Source organism: Aythya fuligula, chromosome 16, assembly GCF_009819795.1.
Source record: "Aythya fuligula isolate bAytFul2 chromosome 16, bAytFul2.pri, whole genome shotgun sequence".
In the NCBI taxonomy this organism is placed as follows: Eukaryota; Metazoa; Chordata; class Aves; order Anseriformes; family Anatidae; genus Aythya; species Aythya fuligula.
Window position 1 is genome coordinate 8,280,683 of NC_045574.1, and position 22,348 is coordinate 8,303,030.

A 22,348-nucleotide genomic window follows, 5' to 3' on the forward strand; every position below is an offset into this window, starting at 1 on the left:
TCCAACACGTTAACGTCCTGGGAGCCTCTGATCCCATTCATCACTTGCTGAAGCACCCGGAGCTCTCAGGGTGGGCACAGCAGCACAGGCTGAGGACCTGCAGCGTGGGAGCTGGGGGCAGACCAAGGACAGGAGGCATCTCTAGCAGGCAGGCAGGCACCAGCAGTGCACCCCCTCGAGGAACAACCTCCTAATTGGAGGGGTGGGAGGATTACCTCCTGGTAGGAGTACTGGGGAGTGGAAGGCTTAAGTGAGAATCAAGGAAATAAAGCTAATTTCCAGCCCTTGTGATGTGAAACCTTGAAAATGTGATTCAAATGCTACCAAAAGAAGAACCCCCATATGGAATGACAACAGTTTCCAATTTGTCGCCAGCAAGACTTAATCAGCAGTTTGTACAGAGCTATCCAAGAAAAAGGCACCAAAAATAGAGGGCTTTTCTCCACCTCCTTCCCTGCACATAATTTATTTTATGATGCCCTTGCGAAGGAGGAGTGACAAGCATTGATGGCAGCAGTGTCAGATAAGTATGATGCTTTCTATGAACTGCAGCCAGCTCACCAAAGCAGCATGTGATTAATGACAGGAAAACCATGGCCTCGGTTCACTTCTCTGTCGATCATCTCTGCGGGTATGCACAGCATTTCCCTTTAATCCCTTGTGGAGGAGATCTGCTGAGCTTAAATTATGCTCAGAAATCCATGGTCTGCGTAATAAGCTGGGTCGCTTGCTTTTACCAGCAGCACTACTGCAAAAAGGGTGAGCATTTTCCTTCTGACAGACTTTCCAGGTTAAAATCTTTTAGTAGCACATTAAAAGTGGCAAAAGTTGTCAGAATTAGCTTTAAATTAGGAGAGAGAAATTTTACTTTAGGAAAGGCACCAGGTTTTGTGTCAGCTGTATTTACGGCAAAGTGCATGGCTGTCTTGAAGTTGAAATGAAAGGGGAGGGGGAATTCCTTTAATTCATCTGGAAACCATGCTACTCTCATAATAATCTTGCTTCTGGTTAAAATTGCAGCGGGCACCTCTCAGGTGCAAACAGACCATTTGCTTCTGCTTTTTTATCTCAGTAAACCAGACCTGCTTGTTGCCTGCCGTTGTATTCCAACCAGCACAACTCATGGCCGAGGAAAAGCACTCCTCGCTTTGCCAAGACAACATTCTTTTAAATGACTAGCTCTTTCCTCTGTAGTTATTAATGTGTCAAGTATCATAGGCTCAGATTGTCTAATACGATGGGAAAATCTACTAGAAGGAGAGAAAAATAAAGGAAACTTCCAGGGAAATTGATTAAAGGGAAATAAGATATTTGACCCAATTTAGTGGAACAAAATACTGTCAATAACAGAAACTATTTTAAATTCCTCGGGTGGACACACTGTTCTTTAGTAATAAGGTTTGTTTGTTTTGCTTTTACCACCGTGGAATATCTATTATAAGAACAAGATTTTAGAACCTTTCTCTCTCTCATGCCAAGTGCCATCATTTGCATTTTAAGCCATTCACGAGCAGTTTAGTTTCAGCAAACATGGATTATATGAAACACGAACTGTGAGACACTTTGGGAAGCTTTAAGCACACAATCTATTAGAATAAAACCTGTGACACAGTATGAGTGGTACTCCTCATCCTACACTCACATCTTAAAGATATTTGCATAGAGTGATTTTTGGTTGCCAGCAGCATGGAATAAACCAGGCAGCCTCACAGGTGCTGATGTGGCTACTCTGAAATCCCTTCAGTGCTGCTTCTTTCCTGCTCCATGGATATTTCAGCTGAGTAGAGACCTGACTCCACCGATACTCACCAAGAAATGAGCCTCGTCTCACACTGAACAGCAAATGCAAGGAAACAAACAGAACTAATATTGCAGATGTTGTCTGAATGGTTTGAGAACAATGATCAAGTCTGCAAATACCAAAAACCCTCTGCGGCAATTCACTGAGTGGCTTTTTATTAGGGCTGCACGTGAAGGGACAGGTTAACTCTGTAACCCTTCAATCCCTTGTGTCACAGCATCTGCATGTTAGCAGTTGTGTGGTAGCCACTCAGATTTCAGACACACTGCTGTGCTGGTGACAATGTTGTATTTTGGCACCAAAGAACTGTGATTGAAAACTGTTTAGTTCTAATTATATTTTCAAGACATTGAGAGATTAGAACTCACATTAAGACTCAGACTTCAGGTCATTTCTAGCAAGTTTTCAGATCCAAGATGCTTATGCTTGAGCAGCACCTGCTTTTTACGGGCAGGCTGCAGGATACTTGCGTGCAAGCACTTGCTGATAATTGCAGCAACAGGCTATCACTCAGGTAGGAATAAAAAAGCCGCTGTCTTTGAGGCATCAGGTCATTTCTACACAGCAAGCACTGTGCTGCTGGAGCACTTCTTGCCCTGCCTCTGCACCAGGCTCAGAGTGAGCCCTGCCTGTCCCAGCGAAAGCTCACCCTCATGAGTTAACCATATGCCTAAAACACATCTTCACAGTCAGGGATGTGCATGTGGACACGTACAGCTGCAGCAGGAATAACCCTGCAGACATGCATAGGCAGGGAGCAGCACCACGCTGCATGATGCTGCATGGCCCCAGTGGCTGAGATTATGGGGACAACTCACCTAGCTCCTGTGGGCTTGCTGCCATTTCAGGGTGTCCGTGTGGAACAATGACCAGGAGAAGAGATTTTTCTCACCTTTCCAGCACCACGCCTCAAAGACAGTGGCTTTTTTATCCCGACCTGAGTGATAGCCTGTTGCTGCAATTATCAGAGGACTTTGAAATGCCTTTGTGTCCTCAGTGGCTTCAGAGTGAATCAACAGGCAAAAGGAGAGAAAAGCTGCAAGCTGCTGAGTGTGCAGGCATGTCTGGATATGAGGTCCATTTTGAGGCATAACTGATCATTTAACAACATAGCACCTCCATGGTCCTCCCACACAGCTGCCTGGGGAGGAACTTGCTCCGGATGATTCTTAGAACCTGTGAAATCCCCTCCTAAAACCTGTCAAGTGCTGAATGTGACACAGATGAGGTGGAACCAAATTGCCCCCTAGAAAAGCAGATACTTTGCAGTTCTTGCTTCATTGCAGCTAATGATCTGCTGACACCAGTGGGAGTTTTTAGCTGGGATCTGCTTCTGCTGAGGAGAGCACTCAGATGTTCTGTTGGTAGCAACAGTGCTCTCGAGGGAACCCCACTGGTGAGGCCAGTTATCTTAGAGCTGCTACTTACTGAGGCTTTCCCAGTGGGATGTTATTAACAGCTATCAGACAGGAGAGATCTCAGGAGAGAGGCTCCAGGGGCATGGGGTCCCAAGCAGCCATGTCAAAAAAGTGAAAAGCAAACAGTGATGAAACAGAGAATCCCAGCAGCACAGAAAGGGGGCAGATGGGATGCAAGGACAAAATATCTCAAAGTCCCAGCATGCCCCTTCTGCTACACCAGGGCTCATCAGCAGGTCTCCTGAGCTTATCTGAGCACCACCTGTGAGCAACTTAGATTATCATCTCTAGTGTGATTTAGCCTGCATTACTAGCGCTGGCTGAACCAACTAATGTTTTTAGCCATCTTCCTAGAACCAGGCTGTGATCAGGAAGTGCAAGTGAAATGCAAAAACACCGTAAATATGTAACATACATTCTAAATGGAAGCGGCTTACTTCTCCAGGTCACCTTATACTCTATTTCCGTGAGTTCAGAAAAGCACAGTTCTCATATGTCCTTTGTTGTCTGCTAAGCAGCCCAACATTTTCTTAATTTCAATTTGATTATAATAAACTTATAAATAAGCCACAAACTAATGACTCTTGTTTTGTTTTGTGTGTTTGTTTTTTTTTTTTTATGCCTCTAGGACTCATCAAAGCAAACACATCTCAGAATAAGTGCCTAGACATCTTAAACAAGCCGTTGCAAATAGCAGTCATTGCACAGGCAAATTAGGTGTGCACATACCCTTCGGAAAATGTGATCTTATTCTGTAAACCGTGACCGGATTTCTGCTTGAATGCTCTTTGATGATGGGCACGAATACAGTGTGCTGTCGTGGGTACTAGAAACGCCTAGCTCACTCTTTCTGAAAGCAGCATTTGCTTTTACTGTAGGAGACTGGAATAATGGGTGTGATTGGTGGGCTCACACATAAACCAGGGCCCGTCCACCTGCTCTGGATCCATGCTGGTTATCTGTACAGTGGATGTAAAAGTCACACCCAGAGCTTCCCCACCCAAGTAGGTCCCCATTGCAGGCAGGAATGGGCTGCTTTCACTTGGAAAAGAAATTGAGGGAGAAGCCAGGTGCTCCTTCACTGCAATTCCCTTCTTATAAACAATATTGGCAGTTTACTGAATGTTTCCTTTAGCAAATAGGCCTTTGTTTCAGCAGGGACATGTTGGGGGTGGAGGCTGCTATTGTTTCAGGCATCAGGTCCCATAGAGGATCCTGTTTCCTACGGAGACAGGTGGTGGCTACTCCCACTGCTCTCCTCTCCCATCACGGTGCCCAGAGACTTCACACAGCTGGTAAAATGCTCTGAGAGTTGTCATCCTCTCATAAAAATTGCCAAGAGATCATACACATATCCATCATCCTCTCCTTAGTCTTGCCTTGTTTATTCACTTCTACTGCTTTTTTTTCAATAATTCACTAGTCACAAATTGTCTTGATTTTATATCCAAAATAGGCTCCTCTCTTACAATAAGTAATTATTTAAGTAAGGCCCGCATCTCTATAAATACACACAAGAAACTTTTCAATGATTTTCTTCACATAACTTATGGCAAGATAGGTTCTGCTAAAGGGGTGAGTCATTCAGCAAAGGGAGAGGAAAACTGTTCATTTTGTATTTGTGAAATCCCCAAACCACTGAAAAGGCACCATTTATCAACAAAAAGCATCACAGGATGCACATAAACCAGCGCAGTGGGTGGAGCCCTTCCAGAAATGACTTCGACCCTGGGGGCACCTTGCTGGAGGCCTCTCTTTCTCAGGATCCAGTACGTTAAAACGAGTGGGAGGTGCAGGTTTCTCAGTTTACACACTTATAGAATTTGCTCCCCAGAAATCAAAACTGCAAGCTTTCTTCTGTCCCTCAGGGGAATACCAGAATAACCTGGGCTTTCCCTGCTTCAGCTGCAGCCTCCTGAGCTGCACACCCCTCAGCACCGTCATCTAGAAAAAACAACAACCAGTATGTGCTCAAGCCCTGAAATCCAATCTCTTCTCCATTTCATTTGCCACCCCATGTCTGTATTCAAAGCCTCCAACCACCAGCTTGGAGATAACAAGTTCTGGTTGTGCTGCCACTACAAATATGACCGTTCCCAGGATGGCAGGCAGTGTGCACACTCCTGCACAAACAGGCAGGATGTATATAAGCCCCATACACACACCCACACTGGCTCCCTGCAGATCTCAGGAGGTACTTACAGCATTCAATGGGGTTTGATGCTGCTTGCAGAGAGATGATCCTGCCGTTGGACTCAGGGATGTGCACGCGGAAGACGAGCCGGACGCGGGTGTTCTTCCTGCCAATGTCTGTCTCGCCCTTACGCAGCTCAATGTCCGCGTTCCTCAGCTTCAAAATCCCCGCACAGTCGATGCTGCCAAACACACAAGCTATTCAGGGCAGGCACAGCCTGGTAGCAAAGAAGATTCTTCTCTGCTCCCATTCACTGCAGCCCTTCACAAAGGGAGAATGTCAGGAGAAGGACAGGGCTGAATGGCAAGAGAGGATGAGGGCTGCTGAAACCAGCATTGCTACTTAACAATACCCAGTACATACACACTGGTTAACTTCTCAGGAGCCCTGCGTAGCCTAGCAAACTTGTCTACAGCAGAGCCCAGGCAAGAAGAAGTGCCAATGTTACAGGATCTGAGTTCAGCAACAGCCCTCAGAGGGTGCAGTGAGTATTAACAGGCACTGCCAAACTGGTTTGATATCAATTTGAAAGACACCATACATTTCATATGAATTAAAATCACATTTGGTGAGGATACACCCCGAGCTGTTTCCTACACCCACACTGTTCCTCACCACTGTATATGTGCAGGGCTTTATTATTCCAGGGTTACTTGTTAGGAACAGACGATCACGTTCCATTTAGCACTTGGCTGCTTAAATTTGAGATGTGGGCTTTTATTTATTTCCTTGGGTGCAGAGGGAAGGATAAGCCTGAAGGAAAGGGAGAAATGAGGTATATATTCTGGGGAGAAAAAAAAAAAAAAAAGATATACAAAGAAAGAATGTGGATTTTTCAATGAAGTAGGGGGGCTTAAAAACACAGTTGCTCTGCCAAGTTTGTCAGTATCCTCTGAAGGATGGAGATACAGCTCTTCCCTCTGCAGAGCAATCACTCTCGTGCTGCCTGGCACACATTCAAGCCCAAAGTTTCAGACTGGTGCCCACTTCATCCCTCTGCCTCCATAAAACTGGAAGAAATAATACATTAAAGATGTGCCTGTACTTGCTTTTCTGGTAAACTATTACAACAGGAGAGTGCGATTTCATGGCCAGAGCACTTGGCTGAGTTCAGAAGAGATGTTTTCTATTCTGTTAACTGTTGTAAAATGTAATGTACACTTTTCATGCACTGTCTACTTACTACTCCTTGTTTCTCATTGTGTCCCTGCAGCATATGGACTTTATGGACTTGAGATTTGTGTCTCATTTTCCCTAGTGCCATACCAAGCCACTCTAACTTTGAATATGACTGGCAATTACAATGTAGTTCTTGAAGCAATTGGGGCAAATAGCAAAAATGCATACATGGTAATTCTTTGAGCAGCTTTAACCCAGGTGCTTGTAACTGTCTGTTCATACCTTTGTAAAAAGGGTCTTAAATTCATGTTTTGGAAAGGGGAGTCCTTCCAGATCAGACATCTTTATTCATTTAAGTGACTGCTTTCCATAGGAGCAGGAATTTCAACATGCCACAACTTTGCTAATAAAAATAAAAATGCTTACGTTGCTTTCATGTTGTTTTTGGGTTCCAGTGGGATCTCTAAAACTTTGGTGTTGCCAATGATTTTTTCATAGCTCGTGGTGGTGACAGTTTTTCCTGTAATGCGATGGACTTGATAGAAAGCATGGGGTTTAAGTATCCGTTCGTCTGCTGTCCCAATGAAGATCTGAAGACCCAAGGGTTTGTTCTCCATGTAACCATGAAGCTGGCAAGACATTAAAAATCTATTATCACACATGGGGGTTGCAATGCTCTCATTTCAGGAAACTAAACAGATCTACAGACATCTACACAGATATGGAGATATAGATAGATAGAACCACACATGGAGTACAGACTCTTCCCCACTCTCAGGGACAGACAACCTCTTAAGAGTACTTTCTTGTACATTGTACAAGGAAAAGCAGTTAATGGAAAATATGTAACTAATGGTTATAACACTAGATATGTCAAGAAGGAAAAAATTCCAGACAAGCTCTCCATTACCAGCAATTTGTTGGTTGTCTCCAAAATGTTTTGATAAATACCCTCAAAAGGTACATTTTTTAGTACATTTGTTTAATTTGCAGTGACTGAATCCTAAATGAGGTTCAAAAGATTTTTCCCTGTGGGGTGGATAAAGCCACAAAAGCAGAGGTGGTCCTGTGCACCTGCAGCCCTGGGCAGGGCTTCTGCTTCCCATCAGCAGGAAGCACGGCAAGAACAGAGTCCCCTGCTTACGTTCCTGCAGGTATAAATTGTACCTTCTACAGACCTTATTAAAGCTAATGGAGTAAGGGGTCTTTGAATTTGGGCCCCGTGTGACATTCAACTTGTAAACCCTGGTGTCTGTCCAGCCTAGTGTACAGTAAAATGACTTTGCCTCTGCACAGCTTATGAATCCTTCTTCAACTGCTGTAAAAAATACTTTTAAAAACCCTAAACAGGAGGTATCTAGCAATTGTGTCCGTGATTTTGAGAACTGAAATGTTAAACTATGTATAAACATTTCAGAAATTACCAATCCCTGTCACATCTCTTTCTCCAGCCTTGGCATGTGCAAGACCCAAATTCCACAGCTCTCCCATTTCCCTGTTTACCTCACAACTAATACAAGATGTCTGCCTTCACCTTCACAGCTCTGCCCTTCTCTTTGTCCTCTCATTTTCTACGCTGTTATGAACGTATTTTCCCAAACTTCCCAAATCCAGTCCTAAACACCAGCATCAGCTTCTCAAATGCTCACAGCACTGTATTTTCTGCCCATTGGCCTCTTCCCTCAGGGAAGATGTTCCCTTTCAACATCCACATCTCTACCCTACAAAGCTGTCTGCAAAATTCTTAAATAGCATTAATAGTAGATATGTTCTTTTTCTCATGAAATCACTTATGTGAGCTTGAGTCACTGCTCTTTGCAACTCATTCTTCCCTCAGGATGGTTCACCTTCAGTCACTTTTCTTGCCTTACACTAAAATACTATCTGTACAGGTAGAGATGGCCTTTTTGTTCTGTGACACAAGGAGGGCTTGGCTGACCTTAGAGGTGAGGCCCTCTATGGTTCAAAGACATTAGCAGACTCTTCTGTACCAAAAGACATGTTCCTAAACAGTATTTGCTGCAAGAGAACCAATAAAGCCAGAATTTCTCCATAGGCCAAGAGACAAGGAAATATCTTCTTCTCTATTAACATTCAAAATCACAAATCAAACCATTCTGATTTTTTCACATAACCAAAAATGAAAAACAGACATTTATCTACCACACAGCCAGTGATCTAGCTGAAAGGGAACTTTATGGTTTGAGACTCACTGAATTTGTTTTCAATTATTCTGTCCACATACAAACCTTGATGAAGCCACACAAAGCAAATAGTACTGGAAGATCACAGAAAAGGAAGATTAAGCTAATGGTATTCATGGCCAAATCTTTTTTTTTTTTTTTTTTTTTTTCTTTTTTCTCTTTTTTTTTTTTTTTTTAAAGTTTTTACCAGTCAGCAGGAGGTATCTCTGCACAGAAGGATTAATTCCCCCCCTGGAAGGGGACCACATGCAGCATCAATGCAATCCTGGCAGCTTTCCTTCAGTATGGCAAATGTAAAGCAACACTCACTCTTCTGAGCTATCATTATCATCTAGCACATATTTGCAAGGCACACGAAGACAGAGTCTATGCCCCAGAGATCTTGCAACCCAAGGGCCCAAACATGCAGCCTCCACTCACATGAATAACTCCATTGAAGCCAACAGGCCTTGAGAACAGGTCGTGCATGGAAGAATTACAGAACCCGTCCCTGCCCCAGACCATACACCTACAATCACACAAGTACTTCAGTAGGCTGTTAGGAGGGAAAAAAAGGATCTGAGTCTGCACCAATGTGCCAATGGGCTCTTAGGGTGAGGCTGTGGAGGAGCGGAGCTGGACTCCAAGGGCAAGGCTTGGTGTTGAAGGAGCAGCATTGCCAAGAATGATGGCCATGAGGAGATTCAGAAATGTGCTGAATAAGGTGAAAAGTTAGAGGATTAAAGCTGTCAGAGGTCACAAAGACAGATCTATCAGGAACAGACCTGAATGTACAAAATTATCCCCTGCTTACTCATGAGGAGGCCTGCTAAGCCCAGGTCCTCTGGGAGCCATACTGAAACCCAGCCTAAGCACGGTACTTTCAAAATCCAAGATTTCCAGGCCTTCAGTGAAAAGCCATTGTATCAGAAAAGGCCGTGTTGTCTTTACAAGGGGACAGGGAGAATAGAGAAGGAGCGTTTAAGTACTAAGCACGGTTATTGTCATGCCTGACGGAATAATTGTCAATCCAGCTGGGATGACGAGAGGACCCTTTGGACTGGAATAGTGGCTACAGCGACAGCAACACAGCACTCGTTCTGTCTACAAACTGGCAGAGCAAAACCCCAGAGTTATTGATGGGAGACTGGAATGGAAGAAAACAGGTAATAAATTACAAAAGAAAATTTGCCCCAAGTGAGCACAGTCAGTAGCAGCTGTAACAGAACTGGCTACGTACACAGGTTTTAAAACTGGCCAACTTTAATTGTAAGTGGTGTTTTTCCTCATGTATAGAGTGAGTTCCCAATGTAAAAACTATTCCTGGTCTTCTAATAATAAAAATGTCTGTGGTTGTGTGGCTGTGTAAATGTATACATAGTTAAAAAAGGATAGGAGCTGACTGTCTGTTCATATGGCAATGTCTGTGTCACCTGTGGGACACGGGTACAAAACACAAAGTAAAAGAACTTCTGGTCCTTCACAGAGCAAGACTTTAGATAAATTGCTTGATCAGTGGAAGAAAGTAAGGTAGTTACTTGGTAATTTATGACATGACAATGCTTTGGGATGACATCACCATAAAATCAAAATAGCATTATAAAAAGCAAATAAATGAGAAAAACACAAGGAAGCATCAAGCACCCCAATTTAAAAGTGCTCGTCTTTATCTTAATTGATTATATTTTACATTTTAAAGGGTAATAAGTAAAATTTAACTTTTAGCATACGCATTTCCATCTATCATCCATATGCTAAGAATACATCGGGATGACTTAAGAACAAAGACTGAAGATGGACAGCTCACAGAACGGCTCCAGGCACATTAAAGTCAGAGTTTTACACCCAGTTTTGCCAATAGTTCACTATATAGCTTTGGTCATGCCATATAACCTCTCTGTTTATCTGTAACAGGGCAATAGTGATGCTAACCCTTTTTCATGAGGACGGGAAGGAGTTAATATTTTGTGCTACATTTTTATACAGAGAAATTCATTGTGAGCTAGAATGGAAGAACACATTAGGGCTTTGTTTCTGATACACCTTTCCTCAAAACTGAACCAGGTGAGACTGCTACTCTCCACAAACACTCACCTCTGCTATGCTAGGCAGCTACTTTACAACTGAACCAGAAAGCCGATCTTTCCTTTGGTGGCACAAAGAAGGAGAAAAAGCAACCCTGAAAGAACCCTACAGAGAAGCAAAGACTTAAGACGTTTTTAAATAATAACTCTAACATTCATCTGTTCCTTCCTCAGTAACAACCAAGCCCCTGTAACATCTCCGTTTCCCACTCCACGCTTTTGCTCATCTCTCAGAAAGGGAGAGCCCGGCTCGCACTGCAGCGAGCTGCAACTGCCCAAGGGGAGCACCCAACACTTGGCTGCTCACTCAGGCGAAGTGGGAGATTCACCAGAGACAAGAGCAGAGGACCAGCACTGTGCCAATGTGCTTTCTTACCATCTTTCTCACTTGTTTCAATGAAGAAAAAAATATCATCTGGATTTCAGTTTTGAGAGAGTGAGAATCAAGAAAGATTTATGAATAGAGAACTCTGGAAGGAAATAATTTTGTGTATTATAAGGTGAGCTATTCACAATAAAACTCCCCCAAACTGTATACAGATCGAGCTGGAAAAAAACCAACACCTTTGAGTCACATTTGCCACAAGGGGAAAGAGAAGCCAGACATGATGTGTACCTTTCCATACTCTATTTTGGGATTTTAAGATCCTATTTCTTTCAGTTGAAAGATTTTTCTTAAACTTTACTTTTGCATAACTCTTATAATATTAACATAGCCAGACATGGGCTGGTCTGTGACCTGAGGAAATGCAAAGCACTTTGGCAGATAAACAAATAACATCATTCAGAAAACAAGGAGACTTTTCTTGTTCGGTTTGCTGCTATGATTGGGTTTCTAAACAAAATGGAAATTTGTGGCATGATCAGAATCATCAGCTCACCTCTGCATAAACAAAATTCATTCATTCTACGCTTCATCCATGGATCAATAACAGTCAAATTTGGGAGAGGGGGTAGTCAACTGCCGTTTTCAGAATGGCACATATGCAATTCTGCATGCAAAACATGAGCAGATATGCCATTAGCTGCTGTGTGGGCAGTCCAGTTATCCACCCAAACACAATTCCTGTGATGGTACATGGAACCACAGCCATTAAGACCACGTGCATTAGAATGCCTTTTTTTTTTTCTGAACTATTTCTAAACTCATGTCTTCTTACAAACGAAGAGCCCGGCCCCACATACATAACCACTTACTGAGCAAGTTTGAAAATCAAGTCTAAATCAATCCCTGTTCCAGTGTTCAGATGAAACAAACCCTGCAGCTACAGTTTGCACAATCTCTGGCTGTGGGGATTTAAAAACACTGGTTCACCTTTGCAATACTGTGTAAATAGCAAATCTCTTTGCAGAAGCAAAGTCTGCAACACTGCTTAGCTATTTTTTCTGGTAATCGAGTGATAAATTGACAGCAGAGTCAAAAAGAAGGGTGAATTCCTTAAGATTCTGTAGGTGGTCACCAACAGATACAACATACGCACATAAAGAGGGAACTTAGTAAAACCTTTGGAATTTAGATCTTTGAATCTTGGACATATGCACTTGAATTTAAATATTACTGTAGTCTATAGAGAATTGCATTATTAGCAAGAGATAGGAAGAGCAGACGAGGAGAAGTATTCTTAAATGGGGAAGCCAAGGCACAGAGATGCAGTGATTTGCCAGGCCCCACAGGGGATTAGCACAGTGAGAAATCAGAGGTCCTGTCCCTGCCGTGCTCTGCTTCACTGCAGGGGTTACCAAGCCCTTTCTACCGCGAGCACTGATTGTGCTAACACACTTCACCAGCTGTACAACCTTGTTTTCTGCTATTATTGCTAGTTTCTGCATTTCCCTTTTTAATTGACAGGTTTCAGAGCCAAATTTTCTTGAGAATTTCTAGCTCAGTGTTGCACACGTGCAAGCTAGGTATCTGGTCTGCATGCAAACAGGAATGAACTTTGTGAGACAACAGCAGGAGCATCTGCAAGTCTTAAATGCACCTTTGGAGAGCCCCAGTGAGAACCTGCGTGATGCAGTCTGTGTGCTACAGACTCTGATCGCCTTCGAGAGCAGAATGGAATAATTTGTTTCCCATCCAACCCAGCAGAGCTTTGCTTGTCAGGAATTGAGGTCTTTTTCCCCTGTGGGGTATAAAGCTGCATCTTTAAAGCTGATTGTGCACATCTTCCTGTCTAGACAACACAAGCTACTGCCAAAAGGAGAGTATAAAATTGGGGAATGAATTCACTAGCCTTGGTGTTTTTATTTGCTTGAAACTAATCAGCCCTCCTGCTTGTTTCGCCTCACCGTAACAAGATGCTTGGTCTATTAACTGCTGCATATTACTTGCTATCTCCCCATGGAAGTCATTTCAGCTTCCCTCTGAATGGGGTGTGCATGTGTGTGGTCAGCTTTGAAAATAACGCCGTGGTGATTCAGAGAGATGGTCATCAGCCGTTGGTGAAAAGTGGGAAAACAGAGCTCGACTGGCAACGTTTAATTAGAAGCAAATACAAAGCCGCGTGAGAAATCGCTTCCTCCTACTGCTTCCCTTTTCCTGCTGTATAGGAGGAGATAAGAAAGCACTTACAGGCTCGCCCCTTGGCGCACAAGGAGCAGCATGAGGTCTCGGCGCCGGCTGCTGGAGGAAGGAGCCCCCACTCCCAACTCCCACCTTCCTCCTGAAGCAGCCAGACTGCAGAGCTAAGCCTGCGCCTCAAGGGATTTGACACCACAAATTATTCCCCTGCCCAGACTCTTCATCAGCCCCAATGCTGTTTTCCATGCCAGCAAGCGTTGTAGGACAACCCGCAGCAGAGCGGAGGAAGATGTGCTTGTCTCAGTAGCCCCTGCTTGCCACAGCATTTCTGCGGTGCCTCTTCAGTCGGTTTCCTGGTGGAAGGAACTCTGTGTTTTGGATTTGATCATTAATTCCTATCATTAGTACTTTTTGGCTGCAACAAGTTCAAGGATTTTTTGGGGGGTCTTTATTCAACAGCACTCCGAGATGGAAAATTATATTGTCTCGGGGAGAGTGGCATATCAATAGCTGTCAGTAATTAACACAAAGACCTCATCCAGACACTGCAGCATGTAGTGGCTTGCCTGCCTGCTTTCGTTCGAGCTGACATTGAGCAATAAAGTTGAAACTTGTCACATGTTTTTGTTCAATTTGATGTACTTGGGACATAGCAAGAGAACGCAAACCAGAAGGAAATCCCTGCCTCGGTTCTTTTTACTCCTCACTGAAGCAGTCTAAAAAGGCCTCAGAAGATAATCCTTTGAACATCTGATTCTGCTAAATGATGAGTTTTTATTATATTTGATTTTAAATGTTCCTTATTTTGGTGACAATTTTGTCAGAATTCCAAGGACTGAATCTCATTTATGCTGCTGTTCCTTACAGTAAATGACAACCAGGCTCCCAGCGCCTAACTGGGCGTTCTGCTTCCACCAGGGGTTAAAACAGCAGCCTGGGGCAGAGAAGGCAGGTCTCAGGAAAAAGCAATTAAGGCTCAAAGCAGACTTTGGTTCCCAATCGTCTTGACACTGACCACACTTTGCAACATGGGCAAGCTTTTGCCTCTTTATACCTCAATTTCCCTATGTCTACAAAGAGCTGCTTGTTTTCAAGGTGCTTTGACTTTCATGGCTTAAAGTTTAAAAAAAAAAAAAATAGGCACTATCCATCTGACTGCATCTCACTGATATGCAGACTGGGAAGGTAGGATTTTTATATCTGAGTGAAAATGATTTTTTTTTCATACTAAGAAAACCACCTGCGTAGTTAGTCAACTTCCACGCACACTCAAGACAAAAGATTTCAACTTCCCCGAGCAAGAAAGAACTCTGCCACAAGCAAAGCAGAGGGTGCAAATTTGCTGATTTCACCAGAATTGCATTGCCACCTCCCAGCACAGAGCTCTGCCACCAGCTAGCCACGGCATTCCCTGCCAGCTCAAGTAGGCTTGGTGGGGACCGGCCTCAACCAGGTTGGAGCAGAACGAAGGTGGCAAGCAGAGATGTTTTTCTGTCACCTAACCCTGCAGCTTCCCCTCCCACAGTTATTTCGCCCTTCCTGGCACAGTACACAGTCCCAGGTAGAGCAGGCTGTGCAACCAAGAGGTGGCGCAAAGCTTGAGAGCAACCAAGATAAGGGGAGAAATGGGACAGAGGCAGCAGCAAGAGCATCCTGGAATCTGCTGGAAGCCTCAAGGTTTCAACAGTTGTTTCAGAAAGAAATAGAGAGACCCTAGAAAATTGTCACCAAGAAGCTCCAGGAGGAGCCCAGCCCCTTCCCCCCATAAGCCATAAGCCCAGTGACATGACTCTCCCTTGAGACACAGACACCCACATGCAGGTCCTCGCTTGGACCAAGGCACTTTCTATTAAATAAGAATGGGTCTTGAGAGAAGGAAAGGGGAACTGGAGGCTTTGCTGCATGGTGCAGCCCTTGCATAGAGTGCCCAGATGTGAGTTTAGAGGATGCTGGCTGCTCTGCATGAACAACTTCTGCAGATACTTGAGCGCGCCCTGAACAGGATGAGTTCTGTAGGCGTTACTGCTGTACGTGTCCACATTCCTGGCAAACAGCCACAAATTCAGCCTCTGGTTTGCTGCACACTGACTCCTGCATGTGCAGTCTGTCAGTTAAAGCACACATGAAAGAGTAGCCTAAATCTTAGATCTGCCTAATCCAGACAAGGAATAACTGAGGCTGCCTGCATCTCACAGGCATCCTCAGACTTGGCTGGTATACTTGCCTTCCCCTCACCTCTGCCAAAATTACTTTCCATCAAAGCAATGCATTTTGACTTGGGCTCCATTTTTGTTTTGAGACAAAAAGTTACAATGAGAACCATTCAGTCATCTCTAACACAAGACACATGGTAAGATCCAGCTGCTCCCTTGAGGTACATGGTTCTCTGGTCACCTGCATCTCTGCACCCCAATTGCAGTCGCTCAGCACATAACCTCTTTGTGAGGGACAGCATCCCTCTCACAGGGGCACGCAGACCCAGCTTAGCAACTTCAAGCAACAGAGGATGCAGCTTAAGTCCAGGTAAATTCTCCCAGCAGCTAATTATCCTTACTGTTGTCCAGCAGTTCTCCTCTTGCATTAATGATAGAGAAGGCATATGAGCCAGCTCTTCCTCTTATCTCTGTTTATTAGGTATCACATTTAATATTCCCTATTATTCAGTCCAGTCCCACATCTTAACAAAAGCCACTTTCAGGCTCAATCATGTTTTCCTACACTACTTCCGATCTACGTAGTAATTTAATTTCCTCAGCGGTTCCAGCGAAGCCTCAGATAGACAGATCCGAAGGTACAGCTACGTTACCAGGACAGTGTGTGGGGTACCGACTCATCTCCCCGTGCATTTGACAGGATATTAGTTTTAAAGACAATTTCTCAGGTATTCCTAAAACCAAGGTCTACGCTTTCAGACTGCACATCGATCCCTGCAATAGCACATGTAAACACAGTAAATGTACCCACGAACCAACAGCTCAGAGCTCTAAAGGCACATGCAATCAATCACCACAGTTGTGCAAACAAGCCCGGTAATCCTGCAGGTTAATTAGGCATGATACATGCAGACAATTTGTCACATGCTGTTCTCGAGTTGGGTGCAGAATCCCTGCAAGGTCCAAAAGCAGCGAGGAGCCAGCACGAGGCTCCCACTCGCTACAAAAAGGAAGTAAAGGCAACGGGATCAATGCAGAGACATGGCACAGCACAAGCCAGCTTAGCTGCACATGTCCAGGGCAGCTTGCAGAGGCCAAACACTACGGAAGTGCAAACACCCCCCTTCATCCTGGACCTCTGACTTCCCCTTCACTGAACAGGAGGATGGGCAGAGAAAGAGAAACCCAACCACCCCTGTGTCCCCAGCAGTAAATCATCTGGGCAGGCGAGTTTTCATTTCAGCAGGAACACATCTCTAATCCAGCCCCGCTTGTGAGAGTGTGAATTACGATATCAAGCTGTGATTTGGTTTTGAGTTTCCATCAAAGGTTCTGGTTTCACTAATAAGCAAAAGAATTAGTTGAATGTTGGAAGTCACACACACTTACAACTCAGGCCCCCATGGGAAGCCTAGCCTAGAAAACAAAGTCGTCTTTGACTTGGAAACCACAAGAAAACACATACGGCAAAATTCAAATATAAAAGGAAAGTGAACATACATTTGCTATTGCAAAGCAGCTCCCGTGTGTTCCAATAACAACTCCACAATTACAGCTTCTTTTTCATAATAAACAATAATAATAAAGAGAGAGCGAGGCAGTGAAAGGCACCACAGTTTTAAAAGTTAAAACCCGGGGGGAGGAGGGGTGGGCTGTGCTGACCGGGACCCTCCCCCTCCGTACCCTCCCTGCTGCCTCCCTGCCTGAAGGACCAGAAGCAAGCAGGAGCCCAGCACGCGTGGCACAGCACCGGCTGTGACGGGTCCCTGCGCTGCCTCTGTCCCAGCTTTGTTGCTTTGTAGACCTGGGCTATATTTGGATGCTGTACCAAGTTCAACATTTGGGTAACACATTTTATTTTTACCATTACAATCAAGCCCATAAAGGAGGTGTAATTATGGCAGTGGGATGATAGCTCATACCAGGATTACCTCCCCATGCTTGGCCTCTGAAACGAGGCCCACAGGGGACATCCATTTCCCCACAGCTGAGGGCTGTCCTGTGCCCAGCGTGCCCACTGCTGCACTGCTGGAGGTCACTGCTCCCAAACCTCCGTCAGAGGAACTCTCAGCCTCCGACATCGTGTGCCAGGAACAGAGGAGACCGAGGACCTCGCTGGTGTCCTAGACATCTGTGCTGGCAGGGCTCTTGTTAAATAAATACAGCTCCCGGGTGATTTGAGGATATTGGCAGGGGCTGAAGCCTCAGAGCGCTTGAGATTTCTCCCCGCCCCGCTCTGAGGAGGAAGTGGGGGAAGGAGGTGCCCCCGAAGCTCTGACCTGGAGGACAGATCTCCTCCCGTCTCTCGGCCTCGTTGCTCAGCTTAACCCGTCACGTTTGACTCAACACCGACCCCAGGACTTCACAGCAGTGGAAGCGCTCGCAGGGAGCTTGCTGCCCTGCCCAGAGGGGCCGAGGGCTCCAGAGGAGGCAGGAGAAAGCTGCATGGGGTGTGTGTATGAAGCCGCCGAGCCCTGCGGCGGAGCTGGGCCCAAGCGCGGGGCTGCCACTTCCTGGGGAAGCGCCCAAACCGCTGCGATGCGACTTCAAGGCGGGAGCACGGCCCCAGCACCACTCGGCCACGGCTGCTGACTGCAAAGGGCCCAGCTCTGCTCTCCCCAAACACCGAGCAGGCCCCAGTCCCAGCCCGCTGGCTGCTCCGGGCTGTGTGCCTCTGGAAATGGGGGCCCGAGAGGCAAGCGTTTTTGCAAATCGGCTGCTTTGCAAATTGGTTGTGCTGAATCGATTCAGTTATCTGACACAAGCAGCGGAAAACGACAGGTTTGTAGATGAAAAAGTGAGTTAATAATGCATTGAGAGTGCGAGAGTAAGTGAGAGATGCAAATAAGTTACCGGTTACCTCTGTGCTTGTTTTCATTCAGAAGGCTTTGAGCCTTTTGTAAAGATAAATTAGAGAAGCAATACATCAGGGAAGGCTTCACTAAGATGGCAATAAAAAACAAAATACCAGAGTTAGGCATGCTTCTTTGAGAAAATTACTACAAATTGCTGTGCAAAACACCAGCTTCCCCAGGGACTGTTTACAGCAAGACAAGTCCAAAACACACAGGCACTTGGGGGAAAAAATTAGAAACAAAGGGTTAATTAAAAAAATCTTATTTACCTCTCTGACCCCCAAGACTTAGCTGAGTTCTCAGATTATCAACAAAATACTTTGACATCTCTATAGGCCATGGCAGATACACAACTGAAATTGCTGCCCTGTGCCACTGCTCTCAATTATACGCAGCAGTAAATCACACATTTATCAGCACTGATCAACTGCAAGGACCCTGAGTACTTCAGAATGTGGGAAAATAATTATGTGAAATGGGACTGTGCCTTTTATACACATGGACTGCAACACATGTAAATGCAACCATTTCTAACAAAGCAAGTACAGATCCAGAGGATGTGCACAATTATTTGCATAAATCAACTGCTCATCTTCCTTCAAAACTTGTCCTTCCTTCAAGGCAAGTGAAAGGGAAAGGAAAAGGGCTCCACTTACAACTCCCTGAAGTATCTATTTCACTATGGTGTGAAACCTAATTTCTATCTTGAAAAAAGTCTGCTTCCATGCAAAGCAACAGGATAAAAACAGAACCACCAAGCTTTCCAAATATATTCAAAACAATACTTTTATGGCTTTTAAGGGACCAGAGGCTCTGCTCAATGGGGTGAAGTTCATTCATATCCAGCCTTTGCTACTGAAAAGGTCTTTCCTTTTCAACACCATCTTAAACAGTTCAAATACAGGAGAACCTTTGCTGAAGAACCTAACATCTGTCTCCCTGAAACAGAGAGGTTTTTACTGTGACATTTTCCTGCATGCAGTAGAAACACACCTATGCCAGCATCCAGGGTTACTCAAGCGTTACCACATGCCCTGCTTCCTCTTGAAAACAGGATAGCAAGAAATGCCAACGTCATCAAACTTTTGATTTCTTCAAAGAGGTGGGAGTACCTATAATGCTGGGAGAAACCTCATGAAATTATCTAGTTTATGTCTCCTGTCTCATGCAGAATTCAAATATATCCATGTACTTCCTACTAGACTTTTGCTTAAAAGCATGCAAAGAAGGAGACTGTACTCCTCTGAGCAGGCAGCACTACTGCGGGGTGAACTGGGACCGAGCTAGGTTTGTTTTTGCATTGCCACCTCAATCCCTATCACATCCATAAATTCTTTACGCAGAAGCAGCCTCTACCTAGTGAACAGCCTCTTTCAGAGTCTTGATGTGAGCAGCTGATCCTCAACTTCAATGAAAAGGAGTTGAGAAGGAAGAAAACAATCATGTCTACCCCCCTCTGCTATTTCAGCAACTGGATGGCCCTGCAAGAAGGTAACTGCGTGCAAATTTCAGAAAGGAAATCCCGAGTAGCAAGGACAAAGCTGTTTTCAGTGATGTGCCAGTGTGTGTCCACCAGATGTCTAAATGTTCGCATTCAACTAACATCTCTAAAATACAAGCTTAAGTTTCTCTGTAGTTAATAGCAAACTGTAGTTTCCCCCAAAGAGCAATTCAGAACACCTAAACTGGAAGCCTACACTTCTCCTTGTCTCTAGAAGGTCTCTGAAGTTAGACGGTGTGAACATTGCATGGGATGAATGGCTTCTTTCTTCCTTCCCCAGGTAAACAAAGTAAATGGCCTCTTCCGTATGGCCCAGCTAACCAGACATTTTGACTAATCAGACACTTCTCCTGCCAAACTTGGAGTGCACAACTTGGTGCAGAGCACAAACTCTCGGGGCTAGACACGTGAAAAAGAGGAAGCAGCATCAGAAAGATAAACCACAAGATAAGGCCTAGAGGATATGAGATCTGCTGGTCTGTAGCTTCAGCACACCCAAAAGAAGAAACTTGCATGCAAAATGCAGTTTTCAAAAAATAAATATTGCAGACTAACATCGTACTGGAAAAACTAGCCAACATTTCTTCCTCCGGAAGGCTCAGCTGGATAGTCACATTAAGGGTTAATTTAATGGGAAATCAGAAAAGTCATGAAAAAAATTAAGTCATTATGTTTTAGAAAAGGTAATCAAATCAAGTGGTCTATTGAAAGTGGTTCTAAAACACTGTAACATGAATGAGATGTTCAGCCTCAGTATAAATCCCACCACTTTGGTGGGGTTCTCACACTTGGGTCAAGTTTGGCTTCTCAGTGTTTAAGTCCAAATGCTTAAGAGGCAGCACTGGATTCAAGAAAGTTGGCATGGAGGGGTATCTAGTGCTCAAAAGAAAACTAAACAAACAAAAAACACAAACCAAACCAAACCAAAAAAAAAGGTGGTTGGTGTGCTCATGTCTGACATTTTGAGAGTGCAGCAAGTCCCCAGTGTAAGGTCTGCCGCCTGCAGAACTGCAGCCCCGTCATCCCTGTGTAAACATTGCCATTCCTGCTCTGGGGCTGAAAACAGATACAACTTGTTGAAAAGTAATGTAATTCAGTTTCCTTGCAACCAGTTGCCTCTAACTCAAGCACGCTTTCCTCAGCTTTAAAAATCTCTCCTGTTTCATTTTGTCTGTTGCTGTACTGTTGGAATCTGACAGGAACACAAAAGTTAAAATGCGCTGAGGGGAAAGAAGAAGAGAAGCTTGAAGCCAAATAACTTATGACATGAAAGCTTTGGATTTTACTAGCCTTCATGAGTTTCAGATGTCATAAACCATACAGGTGCAACTATCTCATTGCTCATAGTACCCACATGATCTCTGTTACGTTAAAGTGAACACAAATCCAACAAATACTTCCAGGTTTATAATAAACCTTCATAAAGAAACTGTCCATATTCCCCCCACATGCAGGCACAGCTGTGCAGAGGCACATCTGCTTGGGAGACTTTAACAAGGATCTTTGTATTTACGGTTTAAGATCTTTAAGCTGGATGGCAAATTGTGATAAAACTAGGAATATCAGCTCCTACCTCCAACAGAAAACATAAATCCCTTTTTGATGGACATTGATTACAGGAAGGAAACAAAACACTTATTTCCCCATGTGACAAGATACTCATTCACTGTAATAAACATCCGTTTGATAGGAACACATTGGGAAGGTAAATTATGTTATATGTGAGCAAACTGAGAAATGAGCAAGTGCTGATTGGACATACAGTTCATGTTCCCAACACACTGTGGTGGGTTTGTCAGATTTATGGACTAAAAAAACTGCATATATTAAGTTACGGCAAATGTGATTACTATTTATTATCCTGCACCCTTTACTCAAGTATCCAGTCCATATATGCAAGTCCAGCTCAACAGAAATAAACAAATTCATTGATTTAACAATTAATGGCTTGATTTTAAAAGGGGATGAGCCTGCAGTGTAATATTTAACCTTTGAAGTTAAACACAAATCAAACCAGTGAAATTACTGGTATTGACCACACGCTTAAAACTGAGCATAAACTTCAGCATTTTCCTTTCTCAGGCTTCCCATAGAAAGTCATGAGTGTGATAGGAACATCTGTAGGATGCACCCTGACTTTGCTTATTGAAAGCTGTAGCTGATCCAGACAGTTGCTATACATCATTACCAGCAATATTACCAGCAATATCACATTAACACCTTGCAACCCTGGCCAAAAGCTTGGCTTTCCTTCCGGAATGGCACTGTCTGAAATTAGGAGGAAATGAGTAAAAAACCTGATGTGGCCCCAAAGGGCTACCGTTAGGCTACTCAGCCATTGTTGTACCTAGGACTTTGCATGGTGAAGGAAAAGCCCCTTTACCCTCTTCAGCAGAATAATGAATCAGCTCAGAGGGCCAAATTTTGTCACTTCCAGCCTGTCAGCTTGCATTCTGTTCACTGATTTCAGTAGCGAGAGTTCCCTTCTCACAAGCATAGCTAGGACCAGAACTGAACTT

The 22,348-nt window shown here is 44.2% G+C and overlaps 1 protein-coding gene across 3 annotated transcripts in view; it reads right to left on the reverse strand.

The window, feature by feature from the left end:
• Nucleotides 1–22,348, reverse strand: part of NFATC2 (nuclear factor of activated T cells 2) — a 96,742-nt gene that overhangs the window by 53,842 nt on the left and 20,552 nt on the right. For all 3 annotated transcript variants that reach the window (XM_032198436.1, XM_032198434.1, XM_032198435.1), the window contains exons 4-5: nucleotides 6,959–7,161; nucleotides 5,422–5,594 (exon numbers count right to left, since the gene is read on the reverse strand). In XM_032198436.1, the coding sequence (XP_032054327.1) occupies nucleotides 5,422–5,594; nucleotides 6,959–7,161 (376 nt within the window). The remainder of the gene's footprint in view (nucleotides 1–5,421; nucleotides 5,595–6,958; nucleotides 7,162–22,348) is intronic.